Source organism: Petromyzon marinus, chromosome 2 (genome assembly GCF_048934315.1).
Source record: "Petromyzon marinus isolate PM22_M1 ecotype Great Lakes invasive population chromosome 2, UKy_Petmar_22M1.pri1.0, whole genome shotgun sequence".
NCBI classification, from domain to species: Eukaryota; Metazoa; Chordata; class Hyperoartia; order Petromyzontiformes; family Petromyzontidae; genus Petromyzon; species Petromyzon marinus.
The window spans coordinates 13,998,404-14,025,958 of record NC_133668.1 but is presented as its reverse complement, the minus strand read 5'-3'; the positions used below and the strand labels follow the sequence as shown (position 1 = coordinate 14,025,958).

Below are 27,555 nucleotides of genomic sequence, written 5' to 3'. Positions count from 1 at the left end.
TAATGTGCTAACCACTGAACTCACCGCTCCACTACACATCCCTACTCACACACACATAGACAAAGACAAAATGGCATGTACGCCTGCATAGCTGACCAGTCTGGCGGCAAGGGTCGGGGCACGGCGTCCAGTCACTGAACGGTGAGAGAGTGCAGTCCCGGCGACATGGCACGAGGCAAGCTCTCCGGCTCATTGGGGCTTGGCTCAATGGGCACCTGAATGGACAAGGGGGGCGGGAGGGGCAGGAGAAATGAGCAGTAAGTCGGGGACCATGTGACCATTAGATTGTCAGGAATATTCTTCCATATAGGACTTCTATAAATACATACCAAGACAAAAATCAAAGAACCGCCATGTGGCCTGAACAGACTGTCGGAGCAAGTGCTGTTAATGAGTACCTATTCAGGCTGGCACAGCACATGAGGGGGTTGGTGACCAGCACCATGCCTGTTGACCTTTGTCTCCCCCATGCTGTTGTTTAAACACCACACTAAGTAGTAATTAAAAGGCTGAGTCAACCTAGAGGAGGTCCAGAATAAGTTCATATATATGCTGTTATCGGTTGTGGGTGGGAATTGAACTCAACTGCTGAGTTTGTAGTGCAGTGCACTAACCATTAAAATAACAGGCGCCATTCATCAATAAGTGGCGGTGGCATCACCACGGTGCCTGTGCCAGGTCAGGTGCAATTTGAGGCCACATGAAGTGTGGAAAGCTCGCTTAAAGGAGGTCACGGGATAGACCCAAGTGCCATGGGTTGACTGACTCACTAACCATTATAAATGTACACACGCAAAAAACCCAGGTGGTAATGTTCATCTGCACCTTACTATTGGTTTACTGTATCCATTTTTATGAAGAGTAGCTCATTTGAAATGGATAAGTCTAACTGGAATTACATTAATAGGTTCTGACACATTATAACTGCACATTATCACACCAAGAATATTTTAAAGTGTAATTTGGTAACTGTGTGACAAAACAGAGATGGCAATGAGGCTTTTACCTGCACTGCAGACCTATTAATGAAATGTAGATTCTTGGTGAGGCTCAACTTGTAGTTTTAGATGAGAACTGTCGTTTGGAAGAAAGGTGCGTCACCTTCCGAAACTTAAAAAAATATGACAGGTATTAAAAAAAAATACATCTGAACGAAATTGGGTTCTGACCAAAAAAAAATTAAACATTGAAAATTTCACATCGTTTTAAAATACTTGTGTGTTTTAGGATAGTCTAGAAGTTTATAAATACATAATTGGATTATCTACAAAAAATAATAATACAATTATGGCTGCTTAAAAGGTTGGAAAATATCTGTACGTAATTTTAAATATATTTAAACTAGCCTTTTGCCCGTCCAAGGACAGGTGTATTGCAGTAAATCTGAAACTTGCAAGCGAAAATAAGACCGCAACGTGATATTCATTGCATCAATGCGTGTGCAATTTGTAAGGGCGCGGTGACACAGACTTATTTCATTGTAAGGTTATAATCCCTTGTTCATCATGACGTCCATTCTACTTTGATGTCTCAACAGCGTTACGGAGATCGCGTGACGTGAGGGTTCTGCCTTTGTAGTGAGGGTTGTAAGTTGACGCCGAGGAGGGGGGGGGGAGGCGCCTCGCCCCCCATGTGGAGTGACGTCAGCCGTTAATTATTATAAATGGGGGGGGAGGGGTGTCCATTTGGAGGACGTCACCTTATAATGCTTATTAATGGGGGGGGCTAGTCGACGTGGAGTTACGTCACGAGCGTTGCGCACAGACATTCTTGGCTCATTATAGTAGGTAATAATAATGGAGGGAGGTCCATTAGGAGGCCGTCACCTGCTCATGATTATTAATGAGGGGGCTGTTCGATGTGGAGTGACGTCACTTGCGCATGATTATTAGTGAGGGAGGAAGTACTCCATATTGAGTGCTGGATTGTTGTAACAGCTCTCTCGCTGGTTCAGAAGTTCCACTGCTGGATTATTTTTTTTTCCGCCTGAGGACGACGACCGCTTGTGTTGCGATCGAAACGTCGTGATTAATATTTTTTCGTTGTATTTTTATACCTACGTGACTTTACCTAAAAAAACAAAGAGTATAGACAAAACTATCATTAGATATTGTTGCAAAATGTGTTTTTAGTAGATTTATATTAAGGTTATCACAACACATGAGGATATGTGGCCAGAGCATCACATCTGGAAGTCTTTTATTTCTCCAATGACAGTATTCACAAATTGAAGGCTAAGTTGACCTAGAGTAGAACTAGAAAATAGTCATACAACACTTGACACTAAGTACGCCTTTTGGCGTCTTCTTGTCCAACACCAGTGGAGACTAGGCTCTAAGAAAAGCCGTCTCGGGTGTGGAACAATCAAATTCAAGGACAGTGCATATTATTATCAGAGTTGTCTCTTTTGTTTGCATTTTGACTGCTTGTGTTGTGGTTATTGCAAACATGATGCCTTGAATAAAGGTGTCAGTTTTTGTGGCAATTAAAAGGGTGAAACCTATAACTATAACTTGACACTGATGTTATAAATGGCTGGGATTCGAACTTGTGTCATTAGCATTTCAGTCCAAAGTGCAAATCCCGCCACCACCACTCCCTTCACATAATCACACAGTCACACATAACCCAAGTAAATGTCACACACACACTGCATACATGATATTAGCTGTAAAAAAATAATCTAACAATAAATAGATACATTGAAGCTAATTTCAGTTTAAAAAAAATACAGCTCTTAAGTTGACGTGGCATTATTACCTGAAGTTTTCACAATGCAAGATATAAAGGCATTAAATGAACAACGTATGGAACAAAAGGTCGCGGTTTGCACATTGACCTTACCAGTTTAAGTTGTCCTTAAAATGTCGTTAATCATAAAAATGCTTACACCTTGATGCACAACGAGCTGACTCTGCACCGACGGAAAGCACAGGTGACTTGGTGCAATTACTCGTTATTAAAATATTATTTTTTTAAACAAACCCAGGAGGCACAAGCTGACACGTCCCTGTCCACGCACAATGTGTAAAGGACCCCACGCTGCTAGGGCAGCTTCTATATTTTCGGGCCTTGACAACATTCTGTGTGGGCACGGGCTGCGTGTGCGTGTGTGTGGTCTCCAGGTATCAGTAGTTAAGTAATCGTGCAATGGCAGCATTAGTGACACAACCCAAATCATTAAGTCAAGGTTCTTGCTGCCCCACTGGCTTGAGGGACTGTCGATCAATTCAGAATTGTATTAAATGAGCACGCTCATACACTCCCTGCAGAGGGTCTTTGTATAAAATGGGGCTTCTGGTGGCATCAGACTGCAGAGATGATGAGTGGTATGACCACAATTAGCTTATTTCTACTGCAGATGTGCTGCCACTAATTAATTGGCAAAACTCTGTGAGCTTTAGACATTCTTTAAAGGGGTAAAGTGACACAGTATCGTCACTTCCATGTTATGTAGAGAGAACGTTTTTTAGTTTATTAATGTAAATATTATCCTTCAACACACTACTTGAAATGCAACACAATAATATATTTACACATAAACTAATGCTCTTTGCACTACTGTGTGAACTGCTGGTCTTTAAACCCGACGTTGTAAATCCCACCGTGTTTCAAAACAATACAGGACAACGAGAAGAAAGGAAATGCTAGCTTTCAAGTTGATGTGAAATTAATACTGCACAGCTTGACATCTCTGGCACATGGGCTTGGGGACATCAAGGCTAAAGCAAGAAACGTTATTCATAGTAGACACCAAAACAGTATTCAGCCTTTTTGCAAATTAAGAAAGGCTATAAAACAAGCATATATTTTAAGTCTTAAGTGTACTACAAAAATCTAATTACACCAACGATTCAAGTATACTTTCACAGTGCACGTAAGCACTGTAAAATATCTGTGAATTGTTTAATGCATTCGAAAGTTAATTATCAGAAAAGTCCCCAGCTTTAACAGTTGTCGTGAAATGAAGATGCATTGTTCTTGATATAAAGGTGGCTCCTGGTACGGGAAGAGACTCTTTTATCTGCCTACATGTCTTTAAAATATTCATGAGGCCATACTTTTTCCCCTTTTGTGACAAGCCTTTGCCTTCTGGAACATTTAAGCAATTACCTATCAGATGCACCGCCAGACCCTGTACATCTCAGGCACCATTGTTTTCTCAGTGAAGCTCCCGCAAGGTGTCACGTCAAGTGCTTTTTTGAATGCCTCAATAAATAATAATTTCCAGGAGATCCCCTTAATCTGCCATCGTCGTGACATTCTCATAGAAATAAGTTATTGGTTAGATAAACATGACCTTACCTTACAGAAACCATGCCAACCATATTAAATCAATAGCCACTTTTCCAGTCAAAACATCCGTGCATTCAAGTATTTTCTTTAAACGTAATATCTACACAACTCTTGCGAGTTCCAAATGTTCTGTAGTTCTCAATGTTATATTTCACCCTCCATTGCGTTGAGACCACACAATAGAGCCATTCAACAGTCTGTAATTGTATGTATGTTGAACTTCTTTTGCTAATCGGAGGTGCGTAGGACAACAAACTAAACGCAAAAAAATAAGATAGAGTTCTGCATGCAATTGAACAAAGCAACCTTCGGTCTTTCTCTGCAGTTTCTCTTAAATTTTGACTGTAATCCCATCCAAGCAACGATAATTATCTGTCTTCACACTTACAAAGTGCTTGATTATTTAATTCCTGTCAATCTCCATAAAAAGCTTGACATCCAACCGAGGCCTTCATATACAATTTAAAATTTAGAATGTGTCAAGAGATGTATTTTACACAGTAAGTAAGAAAATATGTTTAATTGGTCAGGCTATATGAATCGGAATTAAGTCAAATTGTATATCCTGTCTGACAAGGAGCAAGCCCTTTGATATTTCCTCCTTTTCCAAAAGAGAGACTTGAAGGAAAATTAGATTCCAGTAAAGTGCATATGTATACGCATTATATAGTTTAAAACACACATGATATATGGAGAAAAAGTATCTATGTAAGATACAAGTCCACTAAAATTCCTTATACATCTGTAAGAGTTATAGGGTGCCAAATCAAAGTGTCAACACACAATGGAGCAATGATGTGCTGCTCATTTCTGTTGGCAGTTCGTAGCTAGCAATAGCGATTCCACATTGTCATGATAGCTATGGGCAGTGTGTCAAAAGGATGATGTTTGTTGATGTCTTATAAGTGGTACTTTTTCTCAACATGAGCAGTAATGCTAGGCTGAGTTTACCTCTGACTTGGATTTTAACTCCAGATATTGAGTAGAGTGCTCTAAAACACAGCTCCAAAGTTAATATAAATATACAGAACCTACATAAGTATATATGATTGGTATATTTCTGTAATAAAAGAGTACACCGATGGTCGCCGACCAGCTTGATAGGCTCCGCTGTATCAGCCATAAGCCAATCAAGTTAAGTGGGATCATCTGTGCCGAAGTTCAAGGGCGGAGCTCAAGGGTGCTCGCGGGGAACCATCAGAAAGGTTCGAGAAGGGGCGTGGCTAAATGCGAGGCTTGGCTCCGCGTGAGAGGGATATAAGGGGAAGCAGGAAGAGGCTCGAAGTCAGTGTGGGAAGTCTGGAAGCGGGACCACGTCTCGCGCCTTCGGAACGCCAGTGGCCACGTGGCGCCAGCCAGCGGTGCGCAGGAGCGGCGGCGTGAGCGAGCCGTGCACGGGACGGAGTCAACACATGCCGTGCAGAGAAGAACGGAACAGGGAATATCCGAATGGAGGAGCGTGGAGCTGTTCAGCCGACACAGATATAAATAAAGACACAAGTAAACATTCGTTGTCGAAGTGTTTTATTACAACTGGTGCCAGAAGTGATTATTGGAGCCGGACAACGCGACGTACTGCAAGGATGTCCAAGCATCTCAAGAAGAAGAACCCGCCTGCACCGTTTTCCGACGACGATGACGACTCGCTCACCCAAGACCAGCCGACCCCGGGTGCCGTGGACTCGGTTACTGTAATCACGGCTGGCGCGACCATAGCGCTGGCAAAGGACATCGGGACAGAGCCGTCTTCGTCTCCGGGTGCGGGCGACGGCTGGCGGCGTGTTGCTGAGCAGATAGACTCTCTCCGCGGGGTTCTGCTTCACCTCGTCACGCTGGTCACGTCGTCTGCGGCGCCGGGACAGCCACAGGACGTGTTGCCGAGTGGAGACATGTAGGGCTCTTGTCGGGGGGGCCTCGGAGGGGCCCCTCGTGCATTTCACGGCCGCCATTATGCCCGCGGAGGGGCCGTCCACCATTACGACCGCGGTGGGCGCCATGTGGCGGCAGGCCACCATCTTGGGCGCGGCTGCAGAAGCGCAGTCTGAGCCCGCCATTTCGCCGGAGCTGCGTGGCACGCTGCCGGGTGTGACGAAGCCCGCCGGTGACGGGGGTGCGGGGCGCAGTCATCGTCTTCCCCACATCGAGGAATTTGTCGTGGGCGGCGACTGGAGTGCTTTTACATGGCGATTCGAGTCGGCATTTCGTTCGGTGCGGTGGATGGAAGAGGAGGCTTTGGACGCTCTACCTACCCTCCTCGACGACGTATCGCTAGCGGTGTTCCGTTCTATTCCCTCTGACAAGAAGAAGACATTGAAGGGTGCGTTTGCCAAAATGGTGGAAGTTTACGAGCCACCTTCAGACACTCAGTGGAAGTTTATGCATCGTCGGCGAGGGAGCAATGAATCTCCCCTTGCCTACCGCGGCGCGCTGTTGGCGCTCGCGATGGCCGCTTACCCCAACGCTAGACCTGATGTGCTCGACCCTCTCATCTTGGGCAAGATGCTGGAACTGTCAAAGGACATGGGCATTCCACTGCCAGTGTGTGAGGTCGGGGACCTGGCCGCCGCCGCTCCTCGCTGGGATCCGCGGTGGAGACCAGACTCGCTCCATGAGGGGTCCTATAAGTTGTGCGGGGCCGACGATGAGGCCACTCGGTAGGCTGCGGTGACGTGTTTCAAGTGTGGCCGCTTGGGCCACTTCGCACGGGACTGCCAGAGTCGCCCTTGTCCTCCACCACCTCCCGGGGCCCCAGCTCTGGCGCCGCCTCCATGGATGGACCACGACCCCGGCCAGGCAAGTCGGCACGCATCAGACACCCGGCATCAATTGACATCTCACGCATCTTCCGACGCGCATAGTAATCCACCGTTTCGCGATTCAGACGGTTCCGTTGGGACTTCGCCGCGGTCGATAACACAATGGAGGAAATTGGCACGAAATGTTGTGGCGGCGGCGACGGGATTCTCCATGGTGCCGGGTTCTATACAGGGGGTAGACGTTCGGATGTTAGTGGACACTGGGGCGTCTGCCACTATCATCTCCGACATGATTTTCAAACTCCTTTCTATCCCCGCCTCACGGGTGCGGCCGGCTTTTGATGCATGTATCTCTGCCAACGGGAGTAGTATGGGCATTGTCGGGCAGGTGGATGCCCATATTGCCATTGGGAATGTTGCTGCGTCGGGGACGATTTTGATTTACAGGTCCCTAGCGGTGCCCTGCTTATTGAGCACCGACTTTCTTCGTAAGATGCCTGTCAAAATCCTTATGGATCAGGGATGTCTGGAGTTTGCAAAGTTGCCGTCCCCGCTCGGTCATCCTCCGCCATGCGTGGCTGTGCAGGCGCTTGCAGATGTCACTGTTGAGATTCCGCTGGGCTCCCAAATGCTTGTTCCATTACAATATCATAAATGATTCGGCGAAGCAGATGCGGCGGCGGGTGTATTGTTGTCCCCGTCAAACACCGCTACCAAGTGTCTTCCTCTTGTGGGGGCCTAAACGATTATTTGTGCCGGTCAGGCCCCGTTTTTGCAGGTTTTGAATGGGGGTCCGGAAGGTGTTTTGGTCCCGGCCAGTACGGTCTTGGCTAATGCCACTACCGCCTTTACAGACCACGATGAGAGCCGACCTGGGAAATTGGTGGGGACGACTCATCCCAGGGCGTTGTCCGATGATCGTTGGATCGTGGAATTGTGCCAGGAGAATGCGTCGTTGGCTGCTGATCAACGCAGGACACTACGGGCACTGCTATTCGACTACGCCAACTTTTTTTAGCAAGGAAGACTTTGATTTGGGTTGCACATCGCTCTTGTCCCACCACATTGATACTGGGGAGGCGAGCCCTATACGACTAAATTCTCACCATTTGAGCCCCACGGAGAGGGACCATGTGCGTTGCGCAGTGGATTAGATGCTGGCCACTGACATAATCTCTCCATCTAATAGCTCCTGGGGAGCACCTGTTGTTCTAGTTAAGAAAAATGATGGCAACCTTAGGTTTTGTGTTGATTTTCGTAAGCTTAATAAGGTATTCGTGGCAGATGCGTACCCTCTGCCACGGATGGACGAATCCCTTGATGCGTTGTCAGGGGCGCAATACTTTTACACCCTCGATCTGTCTTCCGGGTTCTGGCAGCTGCCCCTCGACGATTCTTCAAAGCCAAAAACTGCATTCCGTACGCCTCAAGGACTTTTCCAATTGAACTGTCTTCCCATGGGTCTGAATTCCGCTCCCGCCACGTTCCAACGCTTGATGTAGCTAGTTTTAGCTGGGTTGCAATGGGACACGTATCTCATATACTTGGATGGCATTATTGTGTTCAATCGTACGTTTGAGGAACACCTTCGGCGATTGAAGGCTGTTTTCGACAGGGTGTGTTCCGCTAATTTCAAATTTAAACCTAAGAAATGTCATCTCTTGCAACCTTCCATGCGTTACTTAGGACACATTGTTAGCTCTGACGGCATCGCCACGGACTCAGACAAAACTTCTTGTGTTTGTGACTGGCCGACCCCAACTTCTGTGGGGGATGTGCGTAGTTTTGTCGGGTTCGCGTCCTACCACCGTCAGTTCGTTCCACATTTTGCTACCATCGTTAAGCCTCTACACGTCCTTACGGCAAAGAATCAGAGATTTAAATGGGGGACGGAGGAGGAAGAGGCATTTAAGGGCCTTCGTGATCGCTTGGCGACCGCGCCGACACTTGATTACCCTGACTTTTCCTTGCCGTTTATTCTGGACACTGATGCCAGCGATACAGGCATTGGCGTCGTCTTGTCCCAGTCCAAGAATGGCGTGGAGAGGGTTGTTGCATATGGCAGCCATGTCCTTTCTCTGGCGGAGAACCACTACTGTGTTACGAGGAGGGAACTATTGGCGATCGTCCACTTCGTACGCCAATATCGACCTTACCTATACGGCAGGAAATTTGTTGTGCGCACTGACCATGCTGCCCTCCTGTATTCCTTTAAAATCGAACAGCCATCTGGCCAGCTGTCTCTATGGCTCGAGACGTTGCAGGAATTATCCTTTGAGGTCAATTACCATAAGGGTTCTCGGCATAGTAATGCAAATGCGCTCTCCAGATTGGCGCAAGGGTCCCCTTGCGCTTGTGCATCAGGCACTAATCGTTGCACACATCCCCCTCAGCCCCCTCGGCCTGTCATGTCCGTGGTGGCAGATTCCGCTGAGCATGCCAGCCCGGGGCCGCCTGACGGTGCGTTGCACCTGCCGCGCTCGGTATGGGTACGCAAATAACTATTGGATGACTCGTTGGGTTCGTTGCGGTGTCGGGCTGGTGGGTCGCATGTGTCCTCGGCGAAGGACGACTCACCGCAAGCGGCCTTCCAGGACGGTCTGTTGATGTGGAGAGACGATTTGTTGGGCCGTTGGTGTGTGGTGGTTCCTGTCGCGCTTCAGCAAGAATTGATTCGGGTGTTGCATGCTGCGAAATTGTTGCACCTGGGCGTGCAGAAAACCTTGCTCACGCTACAGAGAGATTATTTTTGGCCTGGCATGACGGCTGATGTCGCTAATGCTATCCAGGCCTGCCCCAAATGCGCTCGACGGAAACCACCGCGCCAGAAATATGTTCCACTCTTGAAATCTATTCAGGTCACACGAATTAACGAACTAGTGGCCCTTGATATCCTCGGGCCTCTTCCTCCTACCACCCAAGGAAATAAATTCTTGTTGGTAGGGGTGGAATATTTTTCAAGATGGCCGATGGCTTGGCCCTTGCCCGATCAATCGGCATCTTCCATCACGGAAGCATTTTTGAACGGTTATGTAATGGACAAAGGCGCACTGGAACAATTGCTTACGGATCAGGGCCATAATTTTTCGTCAAAATTGCTACGTGATGTTTGTGATGCGTTGGGCACTAAGAAGATACGGACTTAGCCTTACCACCTGCAAACAGATGGGATGGTCGAGCGATTGAACCGTACTTTGTCCGCCATGCTCGGCCACACTGTGAGTGAGAAACAGGCCGAATGGGATCTACACATTCCTAGCGTGCTCTCTGCCTATCGTATGGCCCCACATGCTTCCACCGGGTACTCATCGTTTTTCCTCATGTATCGACGGGAGAACGTGCCACCGATTGGCAGGGAACTTGGAACGCTCACTAAAGGGCCTAAACAGACCCTTCCCGAACACATCCGCGACTCCGTCGCCATGTGACAGAAGCACGGGAGGCGGCACGCATCAGCAGGGCCAAGACCCAGGCTCGTAACGAGCGGTGTGCTCGCTGGTCACATCGCGACATGCCGTGGTCTGTGAGCGACCGGGCCTGGCTTCATTGCGCCCACGTGCCGGTGGGAACCTCTCCCAGACTACACAGGACATGGCAGGGGCTTGTGGAATTGATAGAAATTCGACACCCTCAATGTGTGCGTGTCTGATGCGTCCGACGTGCCACCCCAGTTGCCGGTTGATCCCCTGAAAAGGCCTGTGTTGCCTTCCACAGACGCAAGGACCCTGAGGACTCCTTCTGTTGCTGATGACCCTGCTCCAGCCGGGCCTTCAACCGCTACGGCAGACGCCAAATCTTCCGCACTTCTGCCTCCCTCTGTGTTGCATCCAGCGGGACCTCGTGCCAATGCCGGAGAGAGGCCGGCGTCACGTACCCGTTCAAAATGATGTTGTTACCGGTTGCTTGCCGTTACGCTTGTTGCGTTCATTATGCATCTTGTTCTTGTTGTTCTGTTCTTGATTCATGGTGTCTCTCTCGTATTACCTGACTTACCTCGTTCCTAGCTGGGACGGCTAGTCTTTTACACCGGGGGGGGGGGGGGTGATGTAATAAGAGAGTACACCGACGGTTGCCGACCGGCTGGATAGGCTCCGCTGTATCAGCCATAAACCAATCAAGTTAAGTGGGGTCATCTGGGCCGAAGTTCAGGGGCAGAGCTCAAGGGTGCTCGCGGAGAACCATCGGGAAGGTTCTAGAAGGGGCGTGGCTAGAGGCGGGGCTTGGCTCCGCGTGAGAGGGATATAAGGGGAAGCAGGAAGATGCTCGAGGTCAGTGTGGGAAGTCTGGAAGCGGGACCACGTCTCACGCCTTTGGAACGCCAGCGGCCACGTGGCGGTCCGAGGGTTGCCTCCTTGCGCGCCGCCAGCCAGCGGGGCGCAGGAGCGGGGAGCGTGAGTGACCCGTGTGCGGGACAGAGTCAACAAACGCCGCGCAGAGAAGACCGGAACGGGGAATATCCGAATGGAGGAGCGTGGAGCTGTTCAGCCGACACAGATATAAATAAAGAAAGACACAAGTAAACGTTCGTCGTCGAAGTGTTTTATTACATTTATAACATATATTCAACCATCTGCATTGTATGGTACTGTGTGTCTTAATAAGGACTAAAAATAAGACCCCCGGCAACATTTTTAAAAGCTGCATTTGACACAATTGAGGATGCACGCTGGCAAATTGGATGAGTTTGAGTCGATACCAATTGCCTGGAGGGTCTCACAAAGTATTACCCTGCTAATGTACTCTCACATGTGTAGTGAGTGGCTTCCGAGACACGTGTAGAAGGCTTCTTATTTATTAGGAACACACTGGGCAATACATTTATGTAACGCAGCTACACATAGCCGACCCTATCACACAACTCCATCGTCGGCGTTCAACTATGCAGCTGTCCGACTAGCGCAGCAACGGCGACGATGAAAGCCTTGCAGAAGATCAGCCACGTGGTCAGACGATGAAGAGAGACGATGGCGAGCAGCGACGCAGCCAGGACCCAGGACCCACAACAGCACCGAACCTTTGGTTCGATCCGCCTTATATACGTCCCTGCGCGGCCAAGCCCCGCCTCCGGCCATACCCCCTTCCAGAACCTTCAAGCAGGTTCCTGGAGCTTTGACTGACTCTGCCTTTTACCTTTACCCCAGATATGCCCCCCTCATAATTAGGCATTATGTAATATACCCATAACCGCGATTACTCCCCTTCAGGCCGACAGGTGGCACCCTGTCATTAAACATGTCCCCCCCCCCCCACAGAGGGCTTCTCTGCGTTTCGCACCTCGCCCGTCGCTCCCACTGATGTCTTCTTCTCCCCCCCCCACCCCACCAAGGTGTGCAGTGACTCTATTGTATTTAGGGTGTGTAGGCATATATGCCTACAAAATACATTTCTATTTTTTAGGGGAGTGGATCGACAATTTTTGGAAACCTCTTGGATCAACTTTTTACCCCAACCTCTGGGGGTGGGGGTCCACTATCTATAATTTTTTGATTCAGGCCTTCTGAAAGGCTCTTATAATTCAGTTGATGGACAAACGGATAAATAGAACGCTGGGCTTTTATAATACATAATTGTTGAAATACCGGCGGAATGATACTGAATTGTAGGGCTGTATCAATACAGCCATCCGCACTGTGATAGTAAATTGAGCATTATCCCACTTGATTTACAAATTGCTGCAACCTGGTGCTGTTTTTGGCGCGACAACTTTACCAATAACAGTTTGTCCAATGTTTTCCGCAAAACCTGTTAAGGGTTGTGTTTTATGGACTTTAAAGTACACATCCCTGGATTGGTGTTTGCTTCATATTCTTAGCTGCTCTCATTTCCTCTTTGCACCACTCACTCGTGTTTCTTCCTCGATGGTGCATGTGCATTCGTGTATTTAAAAAAACTTTGCCTTCACTGTGATTTGGCTTCAAACGTTCTCTCTTCATGATTTAATATATTTAATGGTGTTACCTTGTTGTTCATGTTTATTAAAATCTGATAGCTGTGACTGACATCATTTGCATACATGTCAATCCCAATCGACAGACTGAAGCACAGAAACAAATAACTTAATGCAAAAAGGGCCAGTTGAGGTTGGGGGGGCTCTTACTAAATATGTTTGTGTAGCAGCAATAGGCAACTGTCCACTGCTTGGTGAATTTAGTAAATTAAATCATTATAAACTTGGATAGTTGTTATTAGTTTTCCGTTTTATTCTCATAGAAAAACTGTGGATAAAGACAAAATCATTGGATCTGAACCTCACATGAGACCTGAACCATCAGCAGCTGCCGGTACACTGCAATACATCTGGCTAAGTGCATTATTTAAGGTAAAGAAAAAAATGGTATCTATTACATGGCCCTGAAACACAGATTGTTAAAAATTGTGAGTGACATGTATGGCGTGACACACATGCATTTGTGCTGGGGTAGTCGTCATATATGGGCGATCTTCACATGCACTTCACTGTCCCAATTAACTTTCAACATACCTCCATATTTATTTGTTAGTTTGTAAGTTTATCATGTTATGTACGATCGTAATCTTCGTAGAATAACATCAAATTCCATAGTGTTCGCACAATCTGTGCATAGTTTTCCAACTTATACATATTAACGACATGCATCTTGCCAAGCAGTTAATTCAGGATGTTGTCTCTGTTGACTAATCTGCAAATTGTTTCATGAAATAGGCCTGAACCATACCCACGTATCAATCATTCCCTTCTGCTCCTTGATTCAATCAGCTCTCAATAAATATTTAAAAAAATGAAGGTCCTTGCTATAAAACATAACAAAAACAACGGCAGCAATGGCCTCTGAAGCTATCCCAATCTACAGCTGTGGCTGCATGGGTTTCCTCATTACTGTGTGGTAGTCGGAGGCAATGGCTTCCAATTATTAACCTCACCCTTGCCAGCATTTCTTGAAAGAACCCAAGTATGCCATTCAAATTGTTGTAAGAGCAGTTGTACAGCCAAACCAGTATGTATTTTTATATTCAAATATATGCCATCAATAGAAAATTTGATTACCAAAAGCAACTAATTTGGACACTTATGTCAGTGTGAAGAAATAATGCAATTTATACACTGTGCATATTAAAATGGTTATGTACCTTCAATATACCACACAGAATTGATTATTATAACTATATAATAAAGTGCTTTGATTTATCACTGTAAAGGTATCAATTGCTGAAATTACATTCGAATGTACAACATCCTCTCAATACAGAATCTGAATTTGAGCTCTGTGATAGCCTGTTTTCACGTTAGGTGTAAAAGGCTACCTGTATACAGGCCTCAAACAAATTACCATATTGCAATCAGCCCATAGCTATCACAACTGTCTGGTCTCCAATGATCACACTCTCCAGTCTTTCGGGCTCCCATTGCCTCGTATTGCAGACCACCCCTTCAGCTCGACTGCTCGCTGTATGACTCCTGCATAGCTCTTGTCATGCGATCGTACCGATAACTCAGCTTCAAATCAACAGCGTGTTTCTGCTTGGTCTGTATAATTTATTGTCCCCGCTCCTTGCATGCATCTCTGATTTTCCACAATCCAGTTTCATCCTCTCCTCGAATTTCCATATAAATCAGTTATACCTTGATACACCCCGTTTAAATTGAAATTTCACCTGTTGTTCTAAAATACCAGAATGACAAGGGCTGTTTCATAACATGAGTGCTGCTCGCTTACTTGCCAATGATTTAAATTGCCAGTAATGACCTGCAAAGTCAAGCGATGATTTTTGAGTTCTAATCCATTCCGAAAAGCATTCTGCTGAATAAACGCATGCTGAACACCCGCATTGCCCTCACTACCCCAAACCCAACTCCTGCTTCAGAAACTTGAACACTGTCCAAATCTCAGTCAAGTTTGTGTTTACGTTGGCGTTAAACATAACATGCATGGCTGCTCCCGGGAGCCACTCAAAAACACAACTTTTTTCCCATACATTTCAATTGAATTAGACTGAAACAGGACTTTACTCCCAAGTGCATGCTGCACCGGGCAATGGCTACCATCCCTGTGTACACATTTTGCAATCTAAAAAACTGCCAGTAATTACATTTTCTTAAAGGTCCAGGTAGAGGGCATTTGATTACAATAGTATTAAACATAAACTTTCATAACAAAGGAATAATTGTAAAGGGCACATATATATGTACTCTTCATAGGCACCGACACACTGTTATATGTGTAGTGACGTAAATGGTGCCACTAGGGTGTTCGCACCAGCTACTGTTACAGGAGTGCAACTGTGCGTCTGGAGCCTCTCTCTAGCACCAGAGTAAGTACGGCATGTCAGTCAGCCCTAGGGGGCATAGTTCTGGTGATGGCCTGAGAGAGGGCAAGGGAGGACGTGGTAGCTTGAGTGGGGCACGTGATGCTCGCTCGAGATCCTTCGGAAAAGGTCTCGAAGGGGGCGTGGCCGAAGGCGGAGCGAGACCACGCTCAAGAGCATAAAGGGGCAGTCCCGAGAGTGTTCTTGGCTCGTTGGTGGAATCAAGCCTGGATCCCGCGTCTCGTCGTGTCCGGGTCTTCGTCGAGAGGTAACTCGCTACTCACATAATAAGCCATATCACCTACTATAGAGCCCGAGTTACGTTCAGTGTTACCCGCTAGGGAAGTTGTTAAATAAAAGTGTTGCTTCCCAGTCCAGAGTGTGTGCTCAATGTTGGTGAACAACACTACCAATGTATAAAATTAACAGTATAGTACACAAATGCATGAATTTGTAGATAGAATTGTGAAAATACATGTGCACCCAAACACACACGTATGAAAACATGACTTGGTATTCCATTGGTCTTTCAGCATTGAAAAAGAAATGCATGCCTGTACTCATTCATGACATATGTCACATGGCACAAATAAGTGGCAAGGCAGAATACAATGGAGGGTGGGGTCCACCTGTAATAAGGGAAGTGGAAAATAGAGACACCTACATCAAACAGCGTGTCAATCACCATTCGTGTGGCCTCAGGTGTGAGTGTCGGACAAAGGGGTCATCCTGTGGTCTACTGTAAGCGCACTGTGTTATCCAGATATACGCTATGGTGTGAAAGCAGGTAGGGGGAACTTGTCTACAAATGAAAGGCAAACTACCCCGCTTAAATCTCCTCAGTTTTGGTATCCATTACTCTCTCACTAGACTCGCCCCAAACAATCCACGAGCATGACTTGGCTGACCAAAAATATAAGTCATGGCAATAAAGGTGAGCCTACAGTAGGCTAGAGCCAAAAGCACCACATTTAGTGGGGGCTCGTCCGGGATTACTCCAGAAGGGGCAGTCTAACCCGGCTGCAGTGTTCCTGAGCTCTCCCAGTTGGGATAAATTGGAACAAATCTCTTGGACCTGAGGGGGGAAATAGACTATTCCTGTGTCAGCCAAGGGCACAGTGCTTGTGTATTGTGGCGTAAGTTGGAAGAGTGCAGTCGACAGTGCCACCTGCAGGCTAAGGTAGTACTGCAATGGACCCCAGAGAAGCAGCAGCAGAGTATGCAACATCTGTTGGTATAGAGGGAGCATAACGCACTACCTTTCTCAGAGAACAAAGAGCGGAGAGGCAAGCTGTCAAGCCAGCCAGAGAAAGCACTGCAGATTGACAGGCTCTGCCAAGAAGGTTACTTTAAAGGGAAATGGAGAAACTCTGGTTAGTTGTAGAGAAAGAGACCCGTGATCAAGAGAGGGAAGATCGGCTTGCTAAGGAGAAACTTGAGCGGCAAGACCGTTTAGAATGGCAGGATGAGGAAAGACAGTTGGAGAGGGAGAGGTTGGAAAGCAATCGGGTCCTCCAGTTGGAAAATTCAGATGGTAGCAGCTGGGGAAGTACCACCTCCGGGGCCCATGTCAGGAAAAGTAACAATACCAAAACTTCCAAAGTTTGATGAGACCCATGAGCAGTTGAATGTGTTTTCACAGCTTTTCGAGCGGTATGCCGAATGCTAGGAATGGCCAAGGAGTGACTGGGTGATCAATCTTAGTGTGCTGTTCTCTATATGCGAAGAACATTGCAGTTTGAGAGCTTTGGGCAGTTTGTTGTGTGCCTCCAACATTATTTTGATCAGTGAGTTGCACTAGGTGGAGTGGCCCAAATGTATGAAGGTCTTCGAGATTTACTGCTAAGGGAGCAAGCACTTCGTGCAAGTCCACTAGACTTAGCAGTGTTTCTGCAGGAACAGGTTCCCACAGATATTAAGACAGTGGTACTGTTAGCTGAGCAGTACCTTGCAGCCCGTAATAGGATGTCATATTGGTACCAGGGACTAGTAGTCCGGTAGTGAATCCCAGCCCTGAGGTCACGAGTCAAAAACCTGTGGATAAGCAGAGTGGGGGGCCTGAGCGTGCCAATACTCAGTGGACAATTAATTGCTATAAATGTAGCAAGTCTGGACATAAAGCTCATGATTGTGACCAGCAGATAAGGAGTGTCCCAGTGACTAAGGACCCTTGGGTCCACACAGGATGAATGGGAAACCCACTCACTGTAATATCAGGAAAGGACCGGTCACATCTTCTTTGGGTCTTTCGGTAAAGTCACGTAGAATGATGATTGTTCACAGTACCACGATTAGGGAAATGGGAGGATTGGAGACAATATCCAACCCAACCTGGAATCCTAAAATCTGAAGAGATAGAACATCATGTAAGAGTCTGTGATAGAGGTTGCAGTGCGATTATAGTAGATAAGCACCTGGTTGATACAAATGACATGAGAGGTGAGGAAAGTATGTGCATCTTAATTGTTGAGACTGCACGACTTTTTCCCCTAGCCAATATTTAATTGGACACTCCATACCTAAAAGGGAAGATAAAAGCCCTCTGTATGGAACACCCACTATTTTGGGTAGTGATTGGTAATGTCTAAGGGGCGAGGGATCCACAGACACCGGATTCCACCTGCCATGGTCAAGTACTGAAGGGAGTAACACCCTCTAGAGAGTTTGCGCAATGAGTGGTTACCCAAGGACAGGCTAAGAGGGAGAAAACAATTACCAAGCCCTTGAAGGTTCCCACAGGCATAAATGCAGAGATCACCTCGGAAAGGATGATGAAATTACAGGGGGAGGATCCAAGTCTAACTGATCTCTGGAGGAACGCCATGAAAGGAAAGGTATGGAATTCTGGTGTAGGAACCACTGCGAGAATGATTATTCACCGGGGTTTGCTACACAGAAAATTCCAGAATCCCAATGTAGAAAAGAGTCTAATGTTACGACAGTTGGTGGTCCTGCATAAATTGCGTGACCTAGTGTTGTCTTTAGCACATGATTCCATAATGGCCGGTCACATTGGAGGAAAGCAAACTCAACAAAGGGTGTTGGGAAGCTTTTATTGGCCAGGAGTTAAACATGATGTGGAACGATTTTGCCATTCGTGTGATATGTCAGCACATGATTGCAAAGGGTCGGGTGTCTAAAGTGCCGCTGGGTCAGATGTCGCTAATTGGCACATCTTTTCAGAGGGTCAGTGTTCATTTGGTGAGGCCTTTTACCAATGTCTGGGAATGGATATCGATATATCCTAACCACAGTGGACTATGCGACACGATATCCAGAGGCACATTCTCTTAAAGGTTATGACACAATGGAAATAACAGAAGCCCTGGTCGTGTACCCAAGGAGATCTTGAGTGACAGGGGATCGCAGTTGAAATTATGTCGGAGGTTTGAAAACTATTGTCTGTAAAGCAATTGCATACCACAACATTCAACCCCAAATGTAACGGGTTGGTAGAGCGATTCTATGGAATACTAAAGACTATGCTGAGATGAATGGCAAGTGAACAGCCACGTAGCTGAGACAGGTATCTGCCTGCAATGTTCTTCGCATATAGAGAAACAACACTGTAAAGTTTAGGGTTTTCCCCTTTCAAGAGCGATGGACCAAAGAGGATACAGAATGGGAGGTAAAAACTAGTTACCAGTGCCAGCTAGCAAGATAGTCCTTGAAGGTAGCAGCAGGCAAACAGAAGCAATGGTATGATCGTCAGGCAAAAGATTGCACCTTTATTCGAGGTGAGCAGGTCTTGCTACTTCTGCCGACGTCACACAACAAGCTAATGTTGAAGTGGAGAGGGCTCTATATAGTCACCGATAAAGTTGGATTGTCTCACTATGGAATCAATGTCGAGGGTCCGGAACGCTTGTACCATGCCAACATGCTAAAAAAATACGTGGAAAGAGCAAACCCAAAGGCGAGAAAGAATGGGAATGTGAGAGGACAGGAAACCGAGGGTGAACTAATTGCAATAGCAATGGCAGGGAACATCCAATTGGTGGATAAAGCTGAGAGTTGGGGGAGCCAGAGATTGGCTTGATTCCATTACCAAAGGATCAAGAAAACTAGGCTGATATTAAAATTAATCCTGAGTTGAGTCTTGAACAACAGGAAGAAGTGAGGACACTTCTGCTGGTATATCAGGACATGCTAATAACAAAACCAGGAAGCACAGACCTAGCAACATCCCGGTTGGTATTAATGGATCAGACACCAACTCGGCAGAGGTAGCCTCTGAAGAATGGGGTTGATTGAAGATTCTGACTCCCAATATGCAAGTCCAATGGTTTGTGTGGGAAAGCTACATGGGTCCATACGGTTTTGTATCGACTATTGTCGACTTATTAAAGTGACAGTTAGGGATGCAGAACCCATCCTTAACCAGGGGGTCCTATTTTCACAGTTGGCAGGGTCACAGTACTTAACAGGGCTTGATTTAGCGAAGTGGTACTAGCAAATTCCCATAGACCTAAGGGTTCGATATGCAACCCATGATGGCCTATATAAAAGGCGAACAATGCCCTTTGGGATTGTGAACGCTCCAGCGGTGTTCAGTAGGATGATGAGGCGCCTTATGAAGGGGATCCCACAGGCTGTCAATTATATAGATGACATTGTAATCCACACGAAGACCTGGGAGGAACACCTAAGGGTGCTGGAGACAGTCTTCCTTAGACTTGCAGAGAACAATCTCACGGCAAGGCCATGCAAGTGCGATGTTGGAATGACAGTAATTGACTGTCTGGGACATTGTGCAGGAGCAGACTTCTTGAGACGAAGTGAAGGAGTGCGACCTAGAGGAAACAGCTCCAGTGTATCATGTGTGGTGAGCCAATGGAGCATTGACTTCCCAAGGGGGGCGATGATGTCACATGGCACCAATAAGTGGCAAGGCAGAAAACAATGCAGGGTGGAGTCCACCTGTAATAGGGGAAGTGGGTGATTGGAAATTAGAGACACCTGCAGCATACAAGGTATCACCATTTGCGTGGCCGGCTACCTATATCAGAGTATAGCGGAGAGTGAATGAAGGAAGACCCCAGCTATCTCTGCTCTCGAGCTCCAGCCAGCAGGGAACAGGAGCGGTCTCCGAAAACATCCAAGCGTCCAGCTTGGACACCTGGAGGGGAGAAGGACTGGGCAGAGGAGCACAGGGAGGCTGTCTCTGACGCTCCCCTATTATGGAGAGGAGCCAGCAGGCGCCAGCACTCTTCCTCTTTGGACGGCGGTCGCAGGCCGGCATTGGCCCACAGCGAGCACCTTCGAGCGTCACCTCGCAGTCGGGTTTCTGATTAATGTAGCCAATAAGTGGGTTGTAAATTCCATATAAGACTAAACGTGCCTTAAGGGTGTGTGTGTTCAGGAACGCATAGCCTCAGGGGAGTGTCGGGACAAAGGGGTCGTCATGTGCTTTACTGTAAGCGCACCGTGTTGTCCAGATATACGATATGGTGTGAAAGCAGGCAGGGAGAGCTTGTCTGCAGTGAGGGAAGAAAGTATTTGATCCCCTGCTGATTTTGTACGTTTGCCCACTGACAAAGAAATAATCAGTCTATAATTTTAATGGTAGGTTTATTTGAACAGTGAGAGACAGAATAACAACAAAAACATCCAGAAAAACGCATGTCAAAAATGTTATAAATTGATTTGCATTTTAATGAGGGAAATAAGTATTTGATCCCCTCTCAATCAGAAAGATTTCTGGCTCCCAGGTGTCTTTTATACTGGTAACGAGCTGAGATTAGGAGCACACTCTTAAAGGGAGTGCTCCTAATCTCAGCTTGTTACCTGTATAAAAGACGCCTGTCCACAGAAGCAATTAATCAATCATTTTCCAAACTCTCCACCATGGCCAAAACCAAAGAGCTCTCCAAGGATGTCAGGGACAAGATTGTAGACCTACACAAGGCTGGAATTGGCTACAAGACCATTTCCAAGCAGCTTGGTGAGAAGGTGACAACAGTTGGTGCGATTATTCGCAAATGGAAGAAACACAAAAGAACTGTCAATCTCCCTCGGCCTGGGACTCCATGCCAGATCTCACCTCGTGGAGTTGCAATGATCATGAGAACGGTGAGGAATCAGCCCAGAACTACACGGGAGGATCTTGTCAATGATCTCAAGGCAGCTGGGACCATAGTCACCAAAAAACAATTGTTAACACACTACACCGTGAAGGACTGAAATCCTGCAGCGCCCGCAAGGTCTCCCTGCTCAAGAAAGCACATGTACATGCCCGTCTGAAGTTTGCCAATGAACATCTGAATTATTCAGAGGACAACTGGGTGAAAGTGTTGTGGTCAGATGAGACCAAAATGGAGCTCTTTGGCATCAACTCAACTCGCCGTGTTTGGAGGAGAAGGAATGCTGCCTATGACCCCAAGAACACCATCCCCACCATCAAACATGGAGGTGGATGGGCATTCCAGCATGACAATGACCCAAAACACACGGACAAGGCAACAAAGGAGTGGCTCAAGAAGAAGCACATTAAGGTCCTGGAGTGGCCTAGTCAGTCTCCAGACCTTAATCCCATAGAAAATCTGTGGAGGGAGCTGAAGGTTCGAGTTGCCAAACGTCAGCCTCGAAACCTTAATGAGTTGGAGAAGATCTGCAAAGAGGAGTGGGACAAAATCCCTCCTGAGATGTGTGCAAACCTGGTGGCCAACTACAAGAAACGTCTGACCTCTGTTATTGCCAACAAGGGTTTTGCCACCAAGTACAAAGTCATGTTTTGCAGAGGGGTCAAATACTTATTTCCCTCATTAAAATGCAAATCAATTCATAACATTTTTGACATGCATTTTTCTGGATTTTTTTGTTGTTATTCTGTCTCTCACTGTTCAAATAAACCTACCATTAAAATTATAGACTGATCATTTCTTTGTCAGTAGGCAAACGTACAAAATCAGCAGGGGGATCAAATGCCTTTTTCCCTCACCGTATAAATTAAAGACAAACCAACCCTCTTAAATTGCCTCAGGTTTGGTATCCATTACTCTCTCACTAGACTCGACCCAAACTATACACGGGTGTGAATTAGCTGACAAAATACAATAGTGGCGGCAATAAAGGTGAGCCTTGAAGTAGGCTAGAACCAAAAACGCCACAACATAATCCTCTGTGATTGACCAACATCAGCCATTCAGTAAAACCCCTTGTCACATTCACTCTTTATATGCAATCCATTACCTTTTAGCAATACACATGCATTTACATCCTAATTAAGAAAACTTAATGGCCTGGCTTACAGGAAAAGAAGTTGAATCGGGATTCATTCCACTCATCCCATTCGCTTGTCATTTTACTCGCGACAAACCTTAAATGCTTAAAGAAAACATCACGAACAATTTATTTGGCACCCTGAAAAAAAGATGAGATCTTTGTTCACAGAAAGGATTACTTCAGTGACATTTATATTTTAAAAAATATGCCATCATTTGTTATCCAGTTAAGGAAACATGAAAGCTTCTCAAAACTCAAAGGGAGGACCCTGCTTAGAGAATAGCCAGCCAATTCTTATAATATTGTATGCACATGAAAGTAAAGCAGAATGCCTGGATAAAAAAAACATTCAAATATGAGTGTATAATACGCAAACTCTACACAGATAGGTCAGAAACAGTATGCACGTAAATTAGTAATGAAATTAAGTGAGAGTCTTTTTAGGCTAACGTGACACATTGTACCCATTTTAGTTTTTAATGAAATTAAAGTAGAGTTGCACAGAACATATTGTTAAGAGGGGAAGAGAGCTCATGCATAAAACTTACAGCAGACTATCTGCCACAGCAGTGACTTGGTTGAAGTGACGTGGACAATCGAATGAAGTAATCAATGCAAGTGTGGGAACGAGATTGAATGCAGTAGGGAACGAGATTGAATGCAGCAGTGAAAAGCCAGAGGCAATTGCATCAACATGAAGATGCTTTTATGCGATAGTATTTAGACAATGGCTGCCGATGGAAACAGTTATATGCAAAATAGAAATGCAGTGTTTGTCAATGGATAGCACAGCAGCAAATGCAATAGCAGCATTTATGTGGCCAAGTTCTAGCATAGCGTAAGAACTGTTGTTAAGAAGCCTTATACATTAGAATACGTCAAATTCAGTTTCTGTTGATTGTTTATGTTTGCTTTAATTTTGAGGGTTAATCGAATTTACTTGGACAATGGCTTTTTTAATTCTATGTATTTGCCTTATAACCCATAAATCCCTTGAAAAATATCCTTGTCTCAAGTGGGTTCCCACCTGGTCGAAAATAAAGTAACTTGCCTATACACACGAAATAGATGATACAATCACTATCACTGATAATTTTGGGCCAACTTTATAAAATGATCCTGTCAAACGTAGTAATTGGTGTTCATAAAACGTGTTTTTTTCACAACTTAGCAGGTACTCTTGGTGAACGTGGCTCACTGTCAATGTCCCTGTCTCGTCTGAGAGTGCATCATGCTGTAATGAGTTCTGATTGTACTTCTTCGATGGTGAAGATGAAACAGACTCTGGCAGAGCAGTTTGTGGAGTAGTGGTAGATTTATCAAAAGTGCTCAGATGCATCACCCTCTCAGTTCTGTTATCCAAATTGCAATCAAACTTGCATTTCGAAAAACTGTGGATTTCGCATGAGAAATCAAGATGCGTGCAATGTACATGCATAAAGCAGCCTCATATCTGCTAATTTAAACCACTGATATTTCACCACTTCACAAAAACTGGCATTACAATTCTATGGATATGACTGGAGAGATAGAATACCCAGAATCTAAGAATCTTCACAAAGGCAATGAAATTTCTGAGAAAACGTTATAAAACGACTGTATTAATCCCTCTACTTTCATCACAGTGGATGGTTCGTATCCAAAGCTCCCTTTTAAATGATATGATGCAATAGTTAAATACAGCCCTCTTCCACGTGCGCTTCGTCAAACGTGAGTCCTGACTCTCAGTAGTCTTTGGGTCTTTCGGTAAAGTCACGTCGATAGGTTCAAAGAAAATAACAAAAAACTACGATGTTTCGATCACAACATAAGCGATCGTTATCAGGAGGAAAGAGGAAAGCTGCTGAATGCAGACTGTTTTTATAGGGTGTAGTCCTAGGGTCATAAACGAAGTGTGCGGGGCAAGTGATGTTAATGTGAGAGATGAACATGCTAATGTAAAGATCGCAGAGCAGCAACGTCGAGCTCGGCGAGCGAGGTGGCTGTGTCAGTGTGGGAAATTTAATCTGTTAATGTAAGGTCAGAGAGCCAAAAAGAACAACATCGGAAGGTGGTAGGATGGGAACATCACAGCCAGTTACAGTATGACTTAAACTGGTTGATAACGTCCTTCCATTGATTGCTCAGTTTATACCCACCTTCTCGATTGAAGTTGTGTCTGTATATGTGGATGGCTTCATGAACGAATCTTTGTAAAGTACCTTTGTCTTGGAGATATCAATTTCGTGTGAGCCCACCGCATTAAAACAATGATCAGCCACGGCCGAGATTATTGGTCCTATCGTGTTTCAGATCTGCCGTATGTTCACGAACACGGTCCGAGACATGTCGCTTAGTTTCCCCAATGGAACTACTGCCGCAAACACAGCTTAGTTTGTAAACGCCTGGGTATTGCATGTCAGGGATCACATCCTTCACAGATAGGATCAGATCACGAATTTAATGTACTGTGTTAAATCGAACCTGGATCTTGTGTTTGCTCATGATTTTGGCGATCTTTTTGGTGACCCCTGTTATGTATGGCAAGATGATGGAGCATTTTTTCAAAAGTATTTTATTTTAAAGACGATTCACGTATACACCGAGGATATGAAAGGAGGTTTACACCAGCACAAACACATTACAGATTACAGTACAATGGAAACCTGTGTAAAGCGCATGTTTCAATAAACGGTTTCAATAAACGGTTTCAATAAACTCTACAACCCCCTGGTGTATTGTTAAGCTCTGATACCCCTCAAGAAGGAGGAAAAAACAGGGGGGGGGTGGAAGGGGGGAGTGCCTAAATGTCCTAATGAATGCTCTTAAGAATCAATGCCCACTGGAGGAGAGGTAGTAAAGGGGTTCCATGTTTGATGGTAGGCTCCCTCCCTGCCCCTTAGTTTTGCACTTAGATGCTCAAGAGTGGCAATTTGTTACAATTTATGGGCGTCGATGGAGCATTTTTAAAAAGCATCTATTGTACGCTGGTCCATGCGGGGGGAGGGCAGGAACAGTTCTGATATCACTTGGGTTATTGCGGTGACGAGACATTACATATTTTGCTGGGTATGCAAAAGGTAGTGGGTTCCATCTCTACCCTGAAGCCTGCATAGGTGTATATGGAATTCGCATGTTCTCTCTCGACTTTGTCGGGTGATTTTTTTTCCGGGTTCTCTATTTTTGCCTTCCACATTTAGAAACATGTGTTTAGATCAATTGGGTAGGATAAATTCCAATATGTGATGTAAGCCAATTTGATGCATCATCATGTGTGGCCAGGTCACCTCCAAAAAAGCGTGAAAAGGTCAGTGGCCTTTGCCTGCTAAGAATAAAATAATCACTTGCCACTGATACAGATGACTACCAAATTTTCAAGTTTCTTTAATTTCAGTTCCTTACAGCTTAGCTATTTCCAATAAATCCTCATAGCGAGAACCTAAGCGGATGCTTGAGCAGATTTTTCAGAAAAAGTAATTTATCTGGCAATTCTTCTAACAAAGACATTTCAGACCTCTGACACGTGAACCAAATCGATGTTAAATTGCGGCTTTAGGTAAAGTACGCTGTGCATACTGCACGGCAATTGATCCAAACACACCAGCTCTTCCCCACCCCGCTTGCAGTCCAACTGGGCAACTCACGGCTGTGGACAATGTGTCACTTACTTAGACAGCTGAGAAGTGAAATATTGATTCTGAATAAATACATGTCTGTTCCAAAATAAATGACCTTTCCAGAAAGCATACAAATACTGCAAAATATATATTTCTCCGGGAAAATAATCTACTTTCTTCCTACAGTCGTGTATGCATCTTCGTACCTCCTTTTGTCTCATTGAACAAAGACAGTATTTCAGTATTTATGCGATCAAACCCAAAATAACCTGTATTATGGATAATTTGCAGCTCTTGCCAATCCTCATGCTGTGTTGGTTATGTGAGGTTTCCCTGTGTTTCACCACACTGATCACTGTGGAATGTTAAGGGTGGGGCCCCCCCCATGGCTGGTTCCGATATCGCTCACCAGTGATGCTATCTGTCCCTGATAATAGAACTCAATTCGCTGGGTTCACAGCGGCGTAGTGCGTGACCCGTGGCACCACAGCTCTACCCCCAACATAAATACACATCACAAACCTTGGAATAAGAACAAGGACAATCAGAAGCTATGAGTGTACATCTGCTTAAAATGAACCGAGCACAATGAAGTGAAATTAAATTGCACCGTTCAAATTTAATTGACTTAAATTTACGAAAATCAAATGAGATCAAATTATGTCAGATTACATTGAAGAGAACACGAGTGCATCGAGAGGAACTCTCAAGGGTATATCAGATTTGGAGAACACAGAGTTTGAGAATACAAATAAAACCTCATGAAACCACTAACTGCAGATAATTTACATCCATTAAGAATATATAAAAGCTGAACTTGAAAATAAAAAGTCACTAACCAGTGTGCCTAAAGAATAACGTTTTTATTCAGTGCATATTACTGCTATAACAGATGCTTTAGACACATGGTCATTAACGAAATAAATTGAACAAAAACGAAAAAATTGCAATCAAGCACGAAGAGATGAAACTTGGAATAACACTCAGAGACAAAGAGAAATACCTCGATTAGAAAACATACACTGGTTAATGACGTTTAAAATTATTAATAAAAGTAAGTTGGGTTTGTCATGATGCTAAAAGGAATGGTTATCAAGGATTAAGAACAATGACGGAAGACAGTCGCAAAGGGAAGGAATGGGCTCCATCGAATGTGCACTAAAGAGATAGAGTGATTAAATCAACTACTGTGCAGGTGCGAGGTGAATTATTATATAAAAGTGTTGTGATTGATGATGGCAGCTTAAGAAGGCCATCATCCAGCAGAACACTAAATCAATCCTCACCATAAGACAACCTATGTAACGTAACATATAAACAAAACAAGTGTATATATTTATCTACGTATATGTTGATTGGCATATATTACAATCCAACAACCACCGGCCATTTTAAAATCC

The 27,555-nt window shown here is 45.3% G+C and overlaps 1 protein-coding gene across 5 annotated transcripts in view; it reads right to left on the bottom strand.

Annotated features, from left to right (window-relative positions):
• Window positions 1-27,555, bottom strand: part of LOC116946909 (thrombospondin type-1 domain-containing protein 7A-like) — a 444,047-nt gene that overhangs the window by 126,159 nt on the left and 290,333 nt on the right. For all 5 annotated transcript variants that reach the window (XM_076070187.1, XM_032962175.2, XM_032962192.2 and 2 more), the window contains one exon: window positions 97-215. In XM_076070187.1, the coding sequence (XP_075926302.1) occupies window positions 97-215 (119 nt within the window). The remainder of the gene's footprint in view (window positions 1-96; window positions 216-27,555) is intronic.